At 36.9% G+C, this 18,512-nt stretch overlaps 1 protein-coding gene across 2 annotated transcripts in view; it reads right to left on the bottom strand.

Moving 5' to 3' along the window:
- Positions 1-18,512, bottom strand: part of Ibtk (inhibitor of Bruton tyrosine kinase) — a 67,675-nt gene that overhangs the window by 28,922 nt on the left and 20,241 nt on the right. Inside the window, exons 9-20 of one of the 2 annotated variants that reach the window (XM_041679557.1) lie at positions 16,693-16,816; positions 14,633-14,810; positions 12,954-13,131; positions 11,420-12,022; positions 10,557-10,643; positions 9,737-9,819; positions 9,622-9,659; positions 9,067-9,163; positions 6,165-6,266; positions 4,170-4,287; positions 1,821-1,881; positions 1,163-1,284 (exon numbers count right to left, since the gene is read on the bottom strand). In XM_041679557.1, the coding sequence (XP_041535491.1) occupies positions 1,163-1,284; positions 1,821-1,881; positions 4,170-4,287; positions 6,165-6,266; positions 9,067-9,163; positions 9,622-9,659; positions 9,737-9,819; positions 10,557-10,643; positions 11,420-12,022; positions 12,954-13,131; positions 14,633-14,810; positions 16,693-16,816 (1,791 nt within the window). The remainder of the gene's footprint in view (positions 1-1,162; positions 1,285-1,820; positions 1,882-4,169; positions 4,288-6,164; positions 6,267-9,066; positions 9,164-9,621; positions 9,660-9,736; positions 9,820-10,556; positions 10,644-11,419; positions 12,023-12,953; positions 13,132-14,632; positions 14,811-16,692; positions 16,817-18,512) is intronic. The other variant, XM_041679558.1, reaches the window with a different exon arrangement.

Raw genomic sequence — 18,512 nt, 5'->3', positions numbered from 1 at the left:
AAAATACTAACTAGGCATTTATTCTATGCAGAGGTTGTCAAAATTGTTAGAACCACATCTTGTTGATGGACTTCCAAATCTCAATCTCTGTGGATTACTGTTGGGTTCTGATTATGAAATATCCTCCCATAGACACAGTGGCCCCAGATGGAGTAAGGCTCAAAAGTAGGGTCACAGGAAAGACTTTCATAATAAGGAGTCCAATTTCATCAAAGGATTAACAAATTTATGAGTTTACATCTATTCAGAAGTAAGGTTCTAACTGGAGAAATAAGATCACTGGAGCATTTCTTGTTAGAGTGTATTGTATCCTGTCCCTTCTCTCTCTCCTTGGCCTTACGAGGTAAGCAGCCTTGCTCTGCCATGCCAGCTGGCACTGTTGTGATACTCTCAAAGGTGCCAGCTGGACATGAACGAATCCTCGGAAGCTGGAGGACAGAGCAAACCCTTTAACCTTTCACTGATTTTTCTCGGGGATTTTTTCACAATGCCAAAAAGCTAGAGTAGTGACCATCTACTGAAGCAGTCAGGGTCTACAGAGGACTCCTGAGAAAATGTCACCCAATCTCTGGCTGCTGCATTCCTCTCAGGATGCCCTCTAGTTCAGTCTGAGTACAAACATGTAGTCTCCTACCAAGATGGAAGAGAGACAATAACTTGGCTGAACGGGGTTCAGAAAGGGATGGGACCCATCTGTCCTCATCTTCATGAGCCCAGCTGCCATGAACATCAAGCGTTTCTAAAACAATTTCAAGCATTGTGCCGTCATTACTCTAGAGCCACTACTTTCCAGCCAACACCAGGCTCATCTCCTGACCACTGCTGGCACCTCTGCTGTTCTTCCACTCTAGTGCAGCAGCATGCCTTTTTAAGTGCCTTTACCATAACTCCAGGAGGTTTGGAAGAGAGCATTAAGACAAAAGCACTTAACTAACCTGTATGCCTATCTGAAGGCTACAGTATTTTTATACTTACATATTCAACAGTTTAGATTTAAAATAACAATCATGTATAATGTATTATCTCAAAATAAAACTGCATATTCTTACTTCCTATATCAGAAGTTCTCAATTTATAATTCCAATATTAATATAAAATGTCAAATGTCCAACAGGGTAAGGAAGAAGAGAAAGAAGGAAAGAAAAAAGAGAACAATGCTTACGAGTGATTTGGTTCCATATTTGTTTCTTCTTTGAAAAAGACATCTCCATCCTCTACTTGCATGTAGCTAATATCTGGTCCATCTTGGTATGGTGTAATGACTCTTCTCTCCATTGCTGGAATCTACAGAATGAAACATAACACTTTTTAAATACAAAATTTGTGAAGATTTATAAAAATTGATAAAATGTATCACTTATAATGTCAGGTGGTAACATTAACTAGAAAAAGTCTAGGATGCCTAACAACTCAAATACAATGGGGAAAATTTTTTAATAGATTCAATAAAAAGCATATTACATAAAATTGTTGGTGGTGGGGGCTGAAAGGCAGCTCTGCTTTCTTGAAGTGTAGGCTGATCCATCTCTCAGGAGTCATGTGACTCCATGCTCTGTCCTATTCTGGCCTTCGAACTAAAACTTTGAAACAGCGATGTTTATTATAAAGAAATTATAAGAGATGTATTAATTTTACTATGCCTCAATTTTGATTTTCACACTTATCTGAGACTTGAAAGAAATGCTAGGTTCTAGTTTCTAAAAGTTAATGTATTTGCATTCACTATAAAACTATTCCATTGTCATGTCTGGTCTAATACCCTGTTTTTAAAGGTAATTCCATAGCTTACAAAATCTGTACTGAGAAAACAAAAATATTACCATTTTTCGGTAAAATATGGAAAGATCCTTCAAAACATCCTCACTTAACACATCAAGAGACCTGAAAAACAGAAAGTAAAATTCTAGCTTAAGAATTTCCAAGTATGTTTATTTCAAATTGTCAAATAAATAACAAAGTTCTTTTTCAAGTTTACATACACTAGCTATAAGAATTCCTTTTGAAATAGGTATAGTTATATGCTATAAATTTTAGGTAACTAGCAAATATATTATATAAATATCTTGATAAAACTAAAGCAAGTCTTTGGAATGGGAACAACTATAATCTTTTCAACTGCAACATGATACCAGATACTCATTTCTCAACCTTCTTCCCTAACTATAAAGACCAACTGTGTAAAGAGTGCTGCAATAACGGAACACTGCCTTAAGCACCAGGGCATCCAGGTATCCGGGGTATCCTCGTATTATCACTGCTCTCAATTACCTCCATGACCAAGAGGAACTCACTTTGCTTCTGAGTCTTAACATCTTCCAGAATAAAATGAAGTTTGGATTACTTCAATTATATTCAACATGAATTCAAGTCTCACAGGTTCCAGAAGGTATTTTAGGCATCAGTGAAAATTTAAAACAAGGCTTACATCCATTTGTGTGTGTGTGTGTGTGTGCGTAGTTGTTTTATATATACAAAGTAATAAGCATACATACACATGCATTATGTTGTTTTTAAAGCTATTTCTACAACTAGTACAAAGCAACTTTCATATGCAAATTTGTACCATAAGTTTCAGCACCTGTAGGATAATTACTTACATTAGGTTGCAATGCTAAGTAAATTTTGTTACAGTCCTCCGTTTCTTAATATTTCTGTACGTTTTGTTTTTACTTTAAGCAAACACATACCTGATTAAGAACAGTTAACTTGACCTACACAGTTATGCTTGTCTACTCATGCACAATCACTCAGAGACATCACCACAGCAGGTGCTATCCCGAAGTGACTCAGAGGAAACATCTGTCTCAGGATAATAGAAAACCATGTGATATAGCATTTTCCATGATATTAGTTTTGAAAATATTGGTATTTGTTTTGTTTTTTGGTAGCCTCTTATCTGACAAACTGAATGAGATTAATCTGACAATATAGAAAAATAAACCTACTCAAGAGAATCACTAATGTCAGAAATGAAACTAAATCCAGAAACCTAATCAGCTTCTGATATATTTTTTAATTTAATTTGAATTTTAAAAATTTAATCACAAAAAAAAAATGCTTAAATGGCAACAGAATTGTCTTTAAATCAGTCCTAGCTGGTGATTATTAAGACCATTCATGATTCATCTCAAGAGAAAAACAGCACTTTATTTCAGTGTTTTAAAAAAAAAAAACATTAATTAAAAATCATGTTGAATTTGCAAAGTGGGTGGGTAAGTTGTTATCATTAGCTTTGCTTTGTTTATTCATTTCACCGTTGTTGCTTTGATACACATCTCACTATACAGCCCTGTCTGGCCTAGAGTTTGCTATGTAGACCAAGATGACCTTGAACTCACAGAGATCCACTTGCCTCTGCCTTCAGAGTGCTAAGATTAAGGGCATGCACCATATCTTTTGCTACCATTTGTAATGACCAAGATTTTCTCAGCTCTTGCCACCCAAATTAAAAAAGACAAAAGTTCTCCAAGTCTTCTCATTTGAAAACAAGATATTAAGAAAAACTATTTCACAAGTATGTGAAAATTAATCAGTCTATGTGCCATTTTTAGAAAAATGTCCAGTATATATAAAACACTAAATATTAATTATTGTAACTTATCATACAAAATAAAAAACTACATATATATGTGGTATATATAAAATTATTATAATAAGTAGTATTAGCTACTATTATTATTATTGAGAGAAAACAAAGAGAAGATAAATTATCTTAAATATCTTAAAATGCAAACTGACACCAAAGATTCCAATTCCAAAAATCTTCACTCACAAATGTAGCCTCATTTTTCTGACCACTGGCTTAGCAGTGAGAAGTAATATTTTATCTTCCTTAGGTGCAAAATTTTTCATTAAAAACAAAAAACAAAAAAATTCAAGTGTAAATAGGCCCGATATACATACAGAATCCTAATGAGTAGGGAGCATAAAACTGTTCCGGGCCACATAGCCAAAACCTGCCTCAATAAAAAAATAATTTTTAAATTATTGTTAGAAACACTGGAAGTTCCCATGGTACCTCTAATCCTGAAAGTGATGGTTCCTTAGCATTTGTCAAATTTTTCCCACCTTGGTAAATATATATTCAGTTTTAAAGTCCAGGTGCATCTTTTATTTATATACAAACATCTGTGGGTGCAAAAATCATACAGCATAGAAACCCAACCAACCTTGCTTCAAGTAAGGCTGCCATATTCAGCCCTATGAACTGTAAACAAGACAGTTTCAACTGCTCAGCATTGTACATTGCTGCGAACTCCAGCAGCATAGCAGCATTCTTAAGGGTAACTACAGAGAAAAGAGATTTGCAAAATTAGATGAAAAGGATTTATTTTAACAAGTGAAATACTTGCATTTTAAAGTTACACAATTCAAACATTTAAAACAAGAAAACGATCTCTAAACAAAGAAATGAATGCTGAGATGAATACAGAAATGAGTTTTATTACGGTATGCTAAAGTAAGTTTAACTGACTGGTTTCAAAGGGAAAAAAGCTTGGACACACAAAAATTTTAGAGAAAACAAAATACGGAAGGGGGATTAGTGTTAGCTGAAAGCAAATACATAAGAACTACTATTCTTCCCCACAAAAGCCTTGAATATTTTTCACTTTCACCAGCGAACACTCCTTTCCATTCATGTAGCACAAACATCTATAACACTAAAAAGACAGGTGGGCACGGCAGTGCACACCCTGTAATCCAGCACTCAGGCCGAGGAGGGCTTCTGTGCATTCACCAGTCTGGGCTACATACATAGATCTTGTCTCAGAACTGACAACTAGAAACTAAACAGGCATTATGACTAGAAGAAACTGGCAGACATTCTAAAACTTAACTGATCTATAGTATTGTCCATGCCAGTGCATAAGACTACACAAGAGCCCAGGATCCCTAACGCTTCGTGATGTTCTATGGCACACAATATTCTGCTAGAAACCCTCTAAGAATATTCTATCTGCTTGTAACTACAGCTACCTAAAACTCTCATCTTCTTCTTATACTAAGGTCCAGTCAAGAGAAGAATAAGCTGCTTTCTACAGTTGGTCTTCAGTCTTCTCCCATTTCGTTTTAGTTCCTCCCCCAAACTGTCAAAAGTTAAAATCATAGTCAATAATAGTCGCAGTCTCCCTCTGCCTAAGCTAAAACTGCAACCAATGATGAAATCATCTCAGAAAATGAAAGCAGATCACACAAAAGCTCTCTGTGAACTGCTCATGTGGAAATGATGTGCGCAATGACTGAACACACTTCCATGGAGCCCTTCTGCTAGGAATTCATCTACCAGTTAAAGCAACTGTGCAGCAAAGATTAGGAAAAAATATCCGAGGAGGTCAGCAGGGACCACTGAGCGAACGGAAACATCTAGATATATACTGTACAACTATGCCACAGTAAGTCCTTTACAGTAGCGTCTTTTCTTGATTATGGAAAGAAAATCAGGGCTATTTTCCTATTGCTAATCAAGGAAAAAAGACAGTCCACAACACTTAAAAAGACAAGAAAGTCAGGCAAGCTCCTATCCAAAAAAAAAAAACAAAAACAGAACTTCTTCCATATTTCCCAAAGCAGCCATGAACAGAAACACAAAACTTGCACATAAGGTTATGAAAACTACGCCTTTCGTATCAGAATAAACAAAATTATCTAAATAAAGACAGGAGAGGAGAAAGGGCATTTAAAGACCACTGTGGCACCGAAAGGATCAGTAACACTGAGCTCAACACAGTGAGAACCAAACGGTGGAAAAATGAAAAACACATGGCCTGCATAGCCAAGTCATTTCTACAGTTTGAAGAAGTGGAACACAAATGGCAAACCACACATAAAAATTAATATTTGCTTTCTAAGTTGAGTATTTGTTTTTTGTTTGTTTTTGAGGCAGAATCTCATTATATAGCTCTGGAATGCTCTATGTAGACCAAGAGCTCTGGCCTGGATCTCTCTATATAGACCAGGATGACTTCAAACTCACAAAGACACACCTGCCTCTGCCTCCCAAGTGCTGGAAATTAAGGTGTGTGCCACCATGCCCAACAATCTTGAGTTTTTTGAAAAGCAGACACACATAACAATGACGTTTCACCATAATGGAAAACAAAGCTAACACAATAAAGCAGACTGCATTATTCTGAAGACACGGCAGTTCTAATTCTGATACTCACGTTTTTCAGTCAATGCTCCTTCACAGGCTTCCTTTAATCTAGTTATGAGAAGCTGATCGGCCACTACAAGAACACTACAAATAAAATCCACATTTTGAGACTCTAACAAGAAGAAAAAAAGAAAAAAAAATACTCTGTTATTCTGTAACCATTTTAACTAGAAAAAGGAAAAAGTTATGATTCTCTTCTACATGTCAGACAACTACAACAAATTGTGAACTCATCAAATATTCTACACCATTCAAGTGGACAACAAGAAAAAAAATTCCCTAAAATGCCTTGAAATTTAAAGTTCTCTTCCTATTACTATGACTAAAACTCCAACTAAAGCAGCTCAGAACAAAAGGTTCACTCTGGCTTGTAGTTCAACACACAGTCTATTACAGCAGGGGGAGTCAGGGCAACATGATGGAGGAAGGTCATTGGTTAATTAATAAAGAAACTGCTTGGCCCTGATGGTTAGAACATAGGTGGGTGGAGTTAAACAGAACAGAATGCTGGGAGGAAGAGGAAGTGAGCTCAGATACCATGTTCCCCTCTCCTGGACAGATGCGATGAAGCTCCGACCCAGAATGGATGTAGGCTAGAATCTTCCCGGTAAGCGCACCTCGGTGCTACACACATTAATAGAAATGGGCCAGGCAGTGTTTAAATGAATACAGTTTGTGTGTTGTTATTTCGGGGCATAAGCTAGCCAGGTGGCTGGGAGAGAAGCAGGAATGCAACCCACAGCTCCTTCACCAGCAACAGGAGACTGAAGAAGTTGGCAACATTGCTGCCAGTGAGAAGAAAGTAATGGATGCATAGTTCTGCTCAGCCCCCCTTTTCTATTCAGACAATCCAGGACCCCAATCCAGGGAATACAGCCCCACAGCGGACGGTTCTTCCTATCTTCATTAGCATAATTAGGATAATCCCAAGCAGGCACACATGTCCAGAGGTGGGTCCATCTCCCTCCAGTTAACTCTACATTTTGTTAAGTTGACAGTAACATTAACCACAGCCATACTGGGCTTATACATTCCCACAATGGGACCATAAAATCATCAACCTGAAGAGATTATTTCAGTGCAAAAGGCTACTAGAATGTCTGACTTGTTTATGATTTCCAAATCCAGTAAGAAATATTCTTAAAACTAACAAATAGAGAGTCAAGTCTCCCGTGCTTCTGTGGAGCACTGCAGAGTCATGTACAGAGTCAAGCACTAACTATACTTAGTAGTCTGGCATAAATAAATAAATAAGAAAAGGAAGTTGGGAGGGAAAAATGTTTGGAGATACACAGAAGGAGTTGGAGGGGAAAAGCAGGGTTGAAGATGATCATATTTCATTATACATATACATGAAATTCTCAAGAATAAAAACTTCAATTAAATTAAAAAAGCAAAATACCATAAACATAGCCACACACCAAACAACAATCGTAGAAATGTATTTTTTTTCCTGATGACACATTTTACATCAGTAACAGACCTATAATGATGGCACACAATACTATAAAAAGATATGATGACAACAGAACAAAATAGGCTATAAAAAAGGCTATAAAAATCTATTTTTAAATAATAATGACACTGAGTTAGAATGAAACAGGATTGTCCTGACAGTAAAATTCGTCCCTAAAACTAGAAAATTAGAAAATCACTTTTTCTGAACATAGCAAGGGCTGGCTGGACGACTGAGTTAGTTAAACTGCTTATCACCAAGTGTGACAACCTCAGTTCAGTCCCTAAGACTGAACCAACTGGGAGAGAACCAACTCCAAAAATTGATTCTGACCTCCAGCACAATCTAGTCTCTAGGGGAGCCTACATAGACACACACACACACACACACACACACACAAAGTAAAGAAAGAGAATATTTCCATTTAAAACAGTGGCAAAAAGAATTCTGAGAATAATTACTATGATAAAAGTAGTAACTGCAAATCCTATACATAAAAAACTATGGCCGCACCCCCATGACCTACACTCAGAACACTGCTAAAATGGCAGCTTTCTCATATTAATCTACAGGTAAAAATACTGTACAATAAATGGCAAGGGCACAATTTTAAATTTTAACAAACAACAGATATGTACTTTAAAAATGAGTAATTTATTGGATGTGAATACCTCAATTTTCAAAAAGAAATATATATATATATATATATCTTTTTAAAATATATTATTCATTTCAAATATATAAATAATAAGTATATATTTTAAAGTCTCAGTTACACATCAAGTACACAAATCCAGAATCTCACTCTCAGTCAAACACATCTGAACAGACCACCCAGATTTCCTCATGCAGACTGGGGTACTTCCTATAAGACAATAGGTCAGAAAACTACCCTGCTATGGACACTTGCCTTCGAACACAATTTGGTTCTCCCCAGCTAGACTGTGATTTCTTGCAAAGAGGGACTTTTCACTTTAAAATATCCTTAGTGTATATCTGTGCCTAAAAACTAATGGCATAATGAACCCCACGAATGTTCGCTCAGAACCACAGCAAATTAGACTCACAAAACATGAGTTCTTCTCAACAATGGGAACAAATTGGTTTCTTCGCGAACTTCCTTCTAGTCCGCCTGTTTCACTGCTGACATGTTATTAGAAGAGGGAAAGTTCATAGAAAATTTGTCAAAAATTACACTCCTTGTATTCACAATCCTAACATAGAGGAAGTTAGAGAGATGAAACTTCTAACACTAATTTTAACTATAACACATGATTCTAAAAAGAATGATTTAGGCAATGAAAATGTAATTTCTCTGCTTGATTATTATTTGTAATAATCTGTTACTTATTTAAAATTAAGCTTCTAAAGACAATATAAGAGGGGGCTATGGTTCATGTAGACTTTATCATTCTCCTATTATAGCAGAACCAGCTAAATTTCCTTGTGCTCATACCTTTTATGACCACAGCTTCATCAGTATAGAGGTAGTCCACAATAACTCTCAGAATCTCAGACTGTATTGGCATTTCTAGAGCTGAACATCTGGAGGCCTATGAGCGCATAAGACAAAATCAACTCATTAATCTGAAACAACAAACTACTACCATATTGTTAGATGATTTACTAGCATGAAAACTTTGGATAGGAAATCACATCAAAGACCTTTGGAAGAATTTATAAAATACAAATCTAAAATAAGACACTTAATTTTAAAACATAACATTAAAAAAGAAACACAGAAAATTCAGAAAACAAAACACACAAGGACAGTCCTAATGTGTGTCTCAAAAATGGTGGTGAGATTGTGATTTTTTTTTAACAGCTTTACGACAATATTTTATCTTCCAAATGCTGGTATTTTCTAGAAAACTTGAACACACATAATGTAACATAAACGAAATGTAGAACTAATCCAAAGTACCAAGTTCCAATTCTGGATGTTTTATATAGAACACTCCCACCCTAACCCCCAGGATATGCAGGAATGCCTACACTCTCTACACCTCACCTCAATCCAGGAGCTGCTCAGCATGCTGCGGAAATATTCTGGAAGAGAAACAGTGCAGTGAGAAGAGGGGGGCAGAACAAACACAGGATGCAGTCGCTAACAAGACTCCACCTACCAAGTCTGGCACAGAGCACACATTTATGACAGGGGAATTCCTTCCCATCCACAGACTTCATGGTAACATCATGGAGAAATGAACTGAAAAAAAAGTTTAATCAAACAAAGATCAATTTTCTGCATATTTACAGAGGGATGAAAAAAGTCTATGGATTTGGCTTAACTTTAATCTTAAGAGAAATGTTGGCAAGAGTATACACACTACAAATAAGCATGTACCTCACCTCTCAATATCTCAAAAAAGACAATAATAGCCAAATCATTTTTAATTTTTTTAAAAGAGAACTGAATACTAAAACTTCCCCGTTGATTATCTTTTTAATTGTAGGCAAGGAATTAGTGGCAATCAGTGGCATGCTCAAAGCCCTTTATTCTCTTATTAAACAGCCTAATGCATGCCAAGTAATCATTAGAAATTTTCATTTTCTCTTTCTTCAAGACATCACCTATAAAGTACCTAACACAAAACTTTTTAACATGTAGTATATATATTCTGGGAAAAAACATACTAAACAAAACAATCATAATGAAAATACCTAAACAGCTGAATGGGGGAGGAGGTCTGCATAAAACCCTACTTATAAGATTCACAATTGAAGAAAAAGCAACAAATAAAATCTCTTTCTTAATCCGAGTAAAGAAGAAAGAATGATCTCCTCCAGCAGGCAGTGTCTGTCTAGAATGATGGCTTCCTAAGCCTCCCGAAGGGGCAGAGACAACCGGCATCTCCCTTCTCCTTATGGCTGCAAGGAGCTCTACTTCTGTCTTATAAACCAAAACTCTACATATGCAGGGCTGACCCTCATCTACTAACTTACCATTTTTTCTGACTTAGCTTCAGTTTATCACCAGTTTTCTTCTCAATAACATTAATTTTTTCATTTTCAAATCTGACTCCATCTAACCTATCAAGGAAAAATATAAATTAACAACAGGTGGAGATTGTCTTCTACTAAAAGCAACAACCAACAAAAATCTAACCGTCAGGCTTGCAGTTAAACACTTACAACATGCTCCTAGAAAGTCTCAAAACCTCATTTCAAGCTCTAACAAATCAGTCTTCATTAGAATTTAAAATATGCTTAATATCATGGCTGACAAATCACAAACCAAAGCCATCACATGGTCTTTCTGTATTTCCCAATAGAATCACAGTACATAGTCCTCCCTGTCCCAAATACATGACAATGGTTATTCCAGCACAAGCAGCTTCATATGAAAGCCTTGTTAGAGGAACAGCCTATCAGTGCAGGTTCATAATGTGACAGGTGCCATGAGATACTTTAGTAACTCAATGGCAAGCCTTTATCAACAACACAAGGACTTTACATACTGATGAACTGAAGTCGGTGAAACTTGCCCTGTCTAGGGTGAGCAGAAAGGCTGTAGGTCTTTCTGACACCCAAGATCTTTCCAGCACACAACAGGTTCTAAGGAACTAAGTCGCTCTCCCTGTTACACACTCACAGCACAGCACCTGAAACCCACCAGCAAACTTTCTGTTCTTCAATTTCAAATGAGGAAATAAGTCCCTAAGTAGTAACTGTCCAGAAAACAGCAGTGAGAGAAAGGTACACATCCATGTACGTCTCCCACAAAGACAAAAGTGAAAGGAAAGAGAGAAAAGGCAACAACCACTTCAAAGCAGGACTGGACAAGGCAAGTAGACCAAGAACTGTACCTGCTACTCAAATCACTGAGGCCAAATTTCTTTGCAACATTTTGCAACATCCTTACAGGATCATCTTCCCCAACACCTTTTCCCTTTTTGGAAGATTTGTGTTTGTTTTTCTGCCTTTCATTAATTGTGTGAGTTTGGTTGTTTTTGTAAACCTCAAATGCTGTCTTCTGGTTATCATCCGCATGGCAATTCATTTTATTCATATGAGAATCTGAGGAGCCCTTACAGTCTTCTGCCTTTTTGTTCATGAGTATTCTTGGTTTGAAGCCATGAGTTAAGAAGTCACAGGTATCTGTATACATGAACTGTAAGAGGTATTCGAACAAGTCGGGATGAACTTTCTCCACCACAAAGAGATGGCAGCCTGCAGCATCTTCATCTTTCCGGTACACATCTGTCAGTTCTGAAGAAGTACCATCTGAAAGAAACAACTTCTGGAAGAAGTCAGAGCGCACTGCTAACACGTATTTATGAGCAGGGAAAAGTCTGTTGCCAACTTGAAATGTCACATCATGGATGTTATCCATTTCATCTGTTTCCCTCAGGAGCTTGCCAAATTCTTCAAAAAAGGATGATGAAGACACAACTGGAATTTCATAAAGGCTAGAAATGAAAAAGAAATAATTACTACTTTGAAGAAAACAGATCCCAAACTGATTCCCTTGAGAAGAAATGGCTTACTTAAACTTAGCAATGTCTAATTCTGGCATTTTCTAAATACAAGAATATCACCCCAAAAATGTTAAATATTTAATAGACAAACAACATAACTGAAAACAATAAAAATAAGAAAAGTTTCCAAGTTTTTCCTTTTTTACATAACTTATTTTACAAGTGAAAAAAAAGGAACTAAGCAAATAAAGTCACAGATCAAGAATAGTTACTCAAGCAAGTGAAAATATATACAATCATTCTACCACCCTGAGTGCTATATGTCTATAATCATACCCTGTTCTCTACACTTCATCTACCAAGGAAAGTGACTGATGTTCTTGCTTTGCCTTGGACTGGGGGTTTTCCCAGCTTATGACACTTTCAGTGCTAAACTGGAAACCTAAGTAAACCAGAATGGATGGTCACCTGACTCCCGGCCTTCCTCCCTCCCAACAATGCCACTGATGTTCATTTCTCCCTGTACTAACGCAATCAGAACATGTTTACCCAACATGTGACCACAACACCTCTTTTTTGTCAATTATCACATTTAAGAAACAGAAACTTTTATACTGAAAAAATATTTATAATCCATTCTTCAGAATCTGAGAACTCCAAGTCTAATATGTACTAAAGACAGACCCTTTGTAGGCATGTGCATTTTTGTTTTCAAATTCAGGTTATAATCTAGGGGAACACACACTCTCCCCAGTGTAGCCAACATTCCCTCCTGATCACCCTTGGAACACATTCATCTGTTGAAGGTCTCTAGAGCTTGGTAACAGCTCCTCAATTTAATTTGCATCAGGAGCTACTGAAAACAGAAAAAGGTCTAATGATTATTCCTTCTAAAAATAAAATGGATTAAAGACAATTATACCTTGTTTTAGGGTCTGACTGTAGGATTGCAAAGTTGCACCCACTTGCATCTGTGCTGACACTAACAGCTCTATGGGCAAAAGGAAGTTTCTCAAGTCGAATTCTTTCATACACACTATTTGTATCAGAGACACAAGACACATCTGGTGAGGAATGATGTAGGTTTGGTAAAATGTCTGCTAAAAAGAAAATAAATGAACTATCATTAATCAAGGCTGCAATGAAATTATTAAAAAGATTTAGGAGTAACTGGAATAAAAATGATTTGAAAACTGTAAAAGTACACATGAAGTCCTTCTGAAGAACTTAGAACCTCTCCATCTTCAACACAGATTTGGTGCTGCGTACTCACTATATATACAGACAATTTTCAGTATTGGTCACAATTTCTTCTCCCAGAAAACACCTTCCACACTGCAGCCAAAGTCAACTTTCACCCTGGTAACTCTATCTATACTAGCTTTGTTCGAACCTAAGTGTCACCATGAGCTCCCTCCTTTCTCCTGCAGGCACTAGGCAAATACAGGAATGATCACTGTGCAACTGTGATTTAGTGATCACCAATCAAGAGTCAGCAGGACAGAAACGCCCCTACCCTCAATAAGCCAATCTATCAAGTATGATCATACTTTAGAGAAATGACTAAACTAGTCAAATTCAGTCTATAAAAACAAAATATCGAAATGTTTCCAGGTAGGCATGGCACTTACGAAGAAATTACTCTGGCTACAGCAGAAAAAAATGCTTAGAGAATATACACAAAGACTTTCTTACTTTAATTCCACACACGGAAATAATAAAAGATGATAGGGACTGTAACAATCAATCAGAAGAGGGGAAATAACAATTAAAAATACATTTAAGATAGGAGTAGCACAACTTGGTAACGGTTATATGTTCAGGAAGGGGCAGGGGGGCGGGGGCGGGGGAGAGGGGATGACACTGAAGAGCAGCTGAGGGAGCAAGTGGCCATGAATTCTATCTGACTGACCAGTAAGAGTGATATAAAACTAAAGACTCACAAATCTTACAAGACAGACCTGTGCTCTGCCTATATTTTCAAATGTAGTCTGTTTCAGTCTCCTAGACTTTACTACGTTTCCTCTAACACTGTTATTCCCATCCCTATGCTCTTAAGAAACTCACATTACATTAGTTACCTGTCTCAAGAAAATTGGAATAGAAGATGTCTCTAAGCTCTATCAGCTATCAGGGCCTGGGACCAGGGGGCTCATCGCCCACATTTTCATATCATTAAAACCCTTCCCTGTACCTAGTACATAGCCTATGAACCTTGCATATTACAGACCTCAGTCTCTATCTATAAAGAAATAAAGCACAACAAGTCAATATTGTGTAAAATTCCTTTTACGTTCTATAATTTTGAGGAGTATGTAACTCTCAGAGTAATCATAAATGTCTGTAAGATATACTGTAAGCATGAAACAACTAATTCATTGGTTCAAGACAACATAATGAAGGACCACGATGTGCCAGAGAATGCATCAAATACTAACAACAGAGAGGGGTAGCCATGCCCTGGGTCACGTGTGATCTGATAACTATGGGAGACAGACACACCTAACCACAAAGGCAAATCCACAAACATTGCAGGGTAAGCCTAGCGGTTCCGTCACATTATAGACTGACTAGAGTATGTAAGTAGTCATATAAACTGACCTTTCTTTTCAGAATTCTTTCTTTTATCTTCAACCCACTTCCCTTTAAATCCTTCCCCGTCCTGTGTGACAAGCAGAATTTCATTTCTATTTAAAGCAATATCAGAGACTGACACCTGGCGTGGATAGGCCCATCGGCACTGCTTCAGAGAACTGCTAAGTGATCTCCAGCAAAACACCTAAAATGAAACCAAACCACAGCACAATATAAAGCAATACAGCATCAGAACAAGCAAAATTTGAATTGAAAACCAGTGCAGTGCAGTCAAAATAAAAGCTTTCACACATATTTTTCAAGAATTATTCTTCCACAGAAAACAGAGATACTTGCAAGCAAAACACCAATGCACATAAAATAAATTTAAAAAAAGAGAGAGATACTACAAAAATCAAGATGATGTTGGAGAACTACACCTTTCAAGAAAGTAGATTAAGCAATATGAAGTACTAAATGTGTCCATGGCACTCCCCCAAACGAGAAGCTGTTTTCCACATGACTTGCTTGGGGCAAACAGTCCTGCTGGAATATTATAGCACACTAAGATGCTAGATCCAACACTTTAATATCAGGTAATTACCAAAATCAATCCAACTCACTCTCAAGGATAAAAAGATATACTTAACTGTAAACTAAAACAAGGCCTTAGGTAAAGAAGTCTCCCAGTTTAGGGACTCCTAGCAGCCCTGGGAATATCACAAGGAGTAGCGCTAAGGTACAGAAGGATGTAAGAGAGGGTGCTGTGCTGTCCTGCAAAACTTCATCTCCAGAGGCCGTGCCTCTGTCTGCTCACAGGCCATGTTCTAAGCTGGAAACTGCTGGCAGAGAAGGGAAGGGCTGTTGACTCCTCATAACCAATTTTTGAAAATAATGGCTACACCTTGTATTATAAACACACCAGCAGGTGGAGCTTTGCAATTGCATCTTGTGGTGTCTGTTTATCTTTGAGGGGCGCAGTTGAAACAGGGTTTTCTAAGCAGCCACGCTGCACTCCATCTTCCTATGCAGCCAGCAGGGGCTCAGCCTCCAGCGCACTACGATGGCAGGAAAGCACCACTATGCCTGTCTGTGGTGTTTCATGAGGGGAGGGGTACTCTGCAGTACTGACAAACATGTCCAGATGTGATTGTTCAACTTTTAAAATGTGAAGCTTCATATCACTATTTACACAATTTAGACCTCACAAAATATCTTATCATGTCATTATTTTATGACAAGAAAACTGGTTTCTTACCCTGTGTATAATTTTATCAGTATTACTAATACAAGTAAGTTAAGTATGTAAAATTTAAATATTAAACTTTATAATACTATTTAAAGCTTAAAATACATACAATTTATAATTATGAGCCTGTATTAAGTATGTCTTGAAATATATAATTAAAAAATATATTTTAGGTAGGGCTGGTGACATGGGTTACCAGTTAAAAGTGCTTTCTGCCACGCCTGATGACCTGAGTTCAATACCCGGAGCTTACATGGTATAAAGAAAGAAAGAGTTCCCCCAACTTTTTCTTAGGCCTCCATAGAAGTGCACCACAGCATGGGCGCACATAAATAATTAAAAAATTAAAAACTAGTGATTCCATAATGAGATATGTATTGAAACATTTCTACTAGGAAAGAAAACTACAGCTAAGAAATAAGACCTAGAAGCATATTATTTATATATTTAATATAATAAAGAGCATCATAATCTATATGTACATTTACAAAAGTTTTAATCAGGAACAATATTTTTTTAATTATGGCCCAAATGTATAATATATTGCCTGTTTACTGTTATAAAATAATTAAATAGTATTATTTCTATCTACACCTTTCAATTCTGTTTATAGACAGACAGTTTACACACCAAATAATTCAAACTACTTGTTTTTATTTTAATAGCAGTAAATGAAGCTTTAGAATGTGTTTAGCAACAGTCCTGTGACCACTGGGTTAGAGATAGTCCTGTGTCACAGAAGGGAAAGGGCATCGGCAGTCTCCACCAAAGCCAGGCAGTTCACACTATCACAGCTCCACAAATCACAGGACTGGCTTTAACATAAATACACACTCACCCTTCCAGCTCCATCCAGAGCAAGGACACATATTTTCTGATCCCCATTTTCTATTAAATGTTCAGGATCAACCTTGTATTCCATATAACCTCCAGATACAAGAACCTTTTTCAAGTTTAGTTGTCTGAGTGAAAAAAAAATCGTAAATTAGGATTTTCTGAAGCACACATGCTTAATTTTATAGAAATAATTATTCAAACAATAACTGATAAGGAAAGTAGAAAGATTCTACTTCTGCTCACTGCAGTTCCTCCCAGCAGCTCTTTCTTCCTACGGCACATCTCTCCTCTCAAAGCCACTACCTACACCGTGAACACCCCCTTGATAAAGAACACATTCACTGGAAGGCTCATTCACTGGAAGGCTATTAGCTCCATATCTTAACATTAAAAAAATTAAAAATAAAATAGAAATGCTTAAATATGCCAATCCTAACCAGTCACACATATCATAAAGGTCATCATCACTACTCCCCTCATCCACGGCCACACGTATTTTTCTGTCTGTCTGATGTGCAGAGCACAGTGCAGAGCCTGCCCAGTGCTACTCTACAGATATCTGACCTCTCAGAAGGATACTTGCTTTGAAAAACTAGTATTTTCAAAGTTACCATGTAGTAATTTAATTTCTTAGTGAAAATTTGGAACACAATTTAATGGATTCAGCGGAAACTAAAATGCTTTATAAATGTTAATTAAAACTACAACTTAACATTCCACAAGCCAACTCATACCTATTCAATTGGTTCTATGGAACACATGTGATACATTTTCATCAATGTCAGATAGGGAAGACAGGCTTCAGTAACCTGATGTCTGACTTCAGCTCAGAGCTGGCTTCACATAAACAACCTGAAGAAGTCATCATCTTATCTTCACTTCATGCATAAGCAATAGCATGTTCGCCGTGCTCAAATATAAATCTGTTTCCAAGAGCTGTTATACTTTTCCAGAAAACAGTTATAGTTGTGCAAAGAATTATTTCCACACTTGCTAGCCCCTACTCTAATGAAATATAATAGAATAAAATATTGCTCAAATATTGCTCTTAAATATCAGTCGGAAAAAAAAGGTTTTCTACAAAAGGGGAATACTTTGGAAGGACCTACGATAACACACTACTGTCAAATCAGATATGGATTAATCAACTACTACAGACTGAAATATATCAGAAACACAAGATTACTTCAATTATTTTTAAACACTGCTCTCTGTATCACTCTAAACAAACTCACAGGTGACACACTGAATATGTATATGAGTGAAAGGCAGAGAGCTACAGCTGGCATGTGGACCCTTGTCTAAATTTGATTCTATATTCTTTGATATCGCAAGTAACAGCTAGTTTACTGCATGTTACTATGGCATGCTAAACACAACAGGCTACACTGTACAAGGAGATGCAGCACACCAGTAAGATGTGAAGAGTGAGCCTGGGCAGAGTATTTAAGGTAAACAATTGTTTTTTTTAATTAACAGTTTATAAAATATTAAAGTCTGTAGATGACACTGTATTATAAACCAAGAATGAGGATTTGTCTAGTTCTGTGCACCAGATACATTAAAAGGGAAACTAACTGGTGTAGGAGTTCCTTCTGTTTGTGTGTTGCTTTCATTGGTTAATGAATAAAAAAACTGCCTTGGCCTAATTGATAGGGTGGAACTTAGGTAGGCGGAGAAAAGAGAACTGAATGCTGGGAGCAAGAAGGGCAGAGGCAGAGAAGCCATGGATCCTCCACCTCAGAAGGACTATAGTTAGAATCTTGAAGGTAAGCCACAGCCATGTGGTGATACATAGTTTAATAGAAATGGGTTAAATCA

The sequence above is a fragment of the Microtus oregoni genome, unplaced genomic scaffold (assembly GCF_018167655.1).
Source record: "Microtus oregoni isolate MIOR12 unplaced genomic scaffold, Mior012 000032F_ref0000030, whole genome shotgun sequence".
Classification (NCBI taxonomy): Eukaryota; Metazoa; Chordata; class Mammalia; order Rodentia; family Cricetidae; genus Microtus; species Microtus oregoni.
The sequence above is the reverse complement of the archived record's forward strand: the minus strand, read 5'-3'. Positions and strand labels throughout refer to the sequence as shown.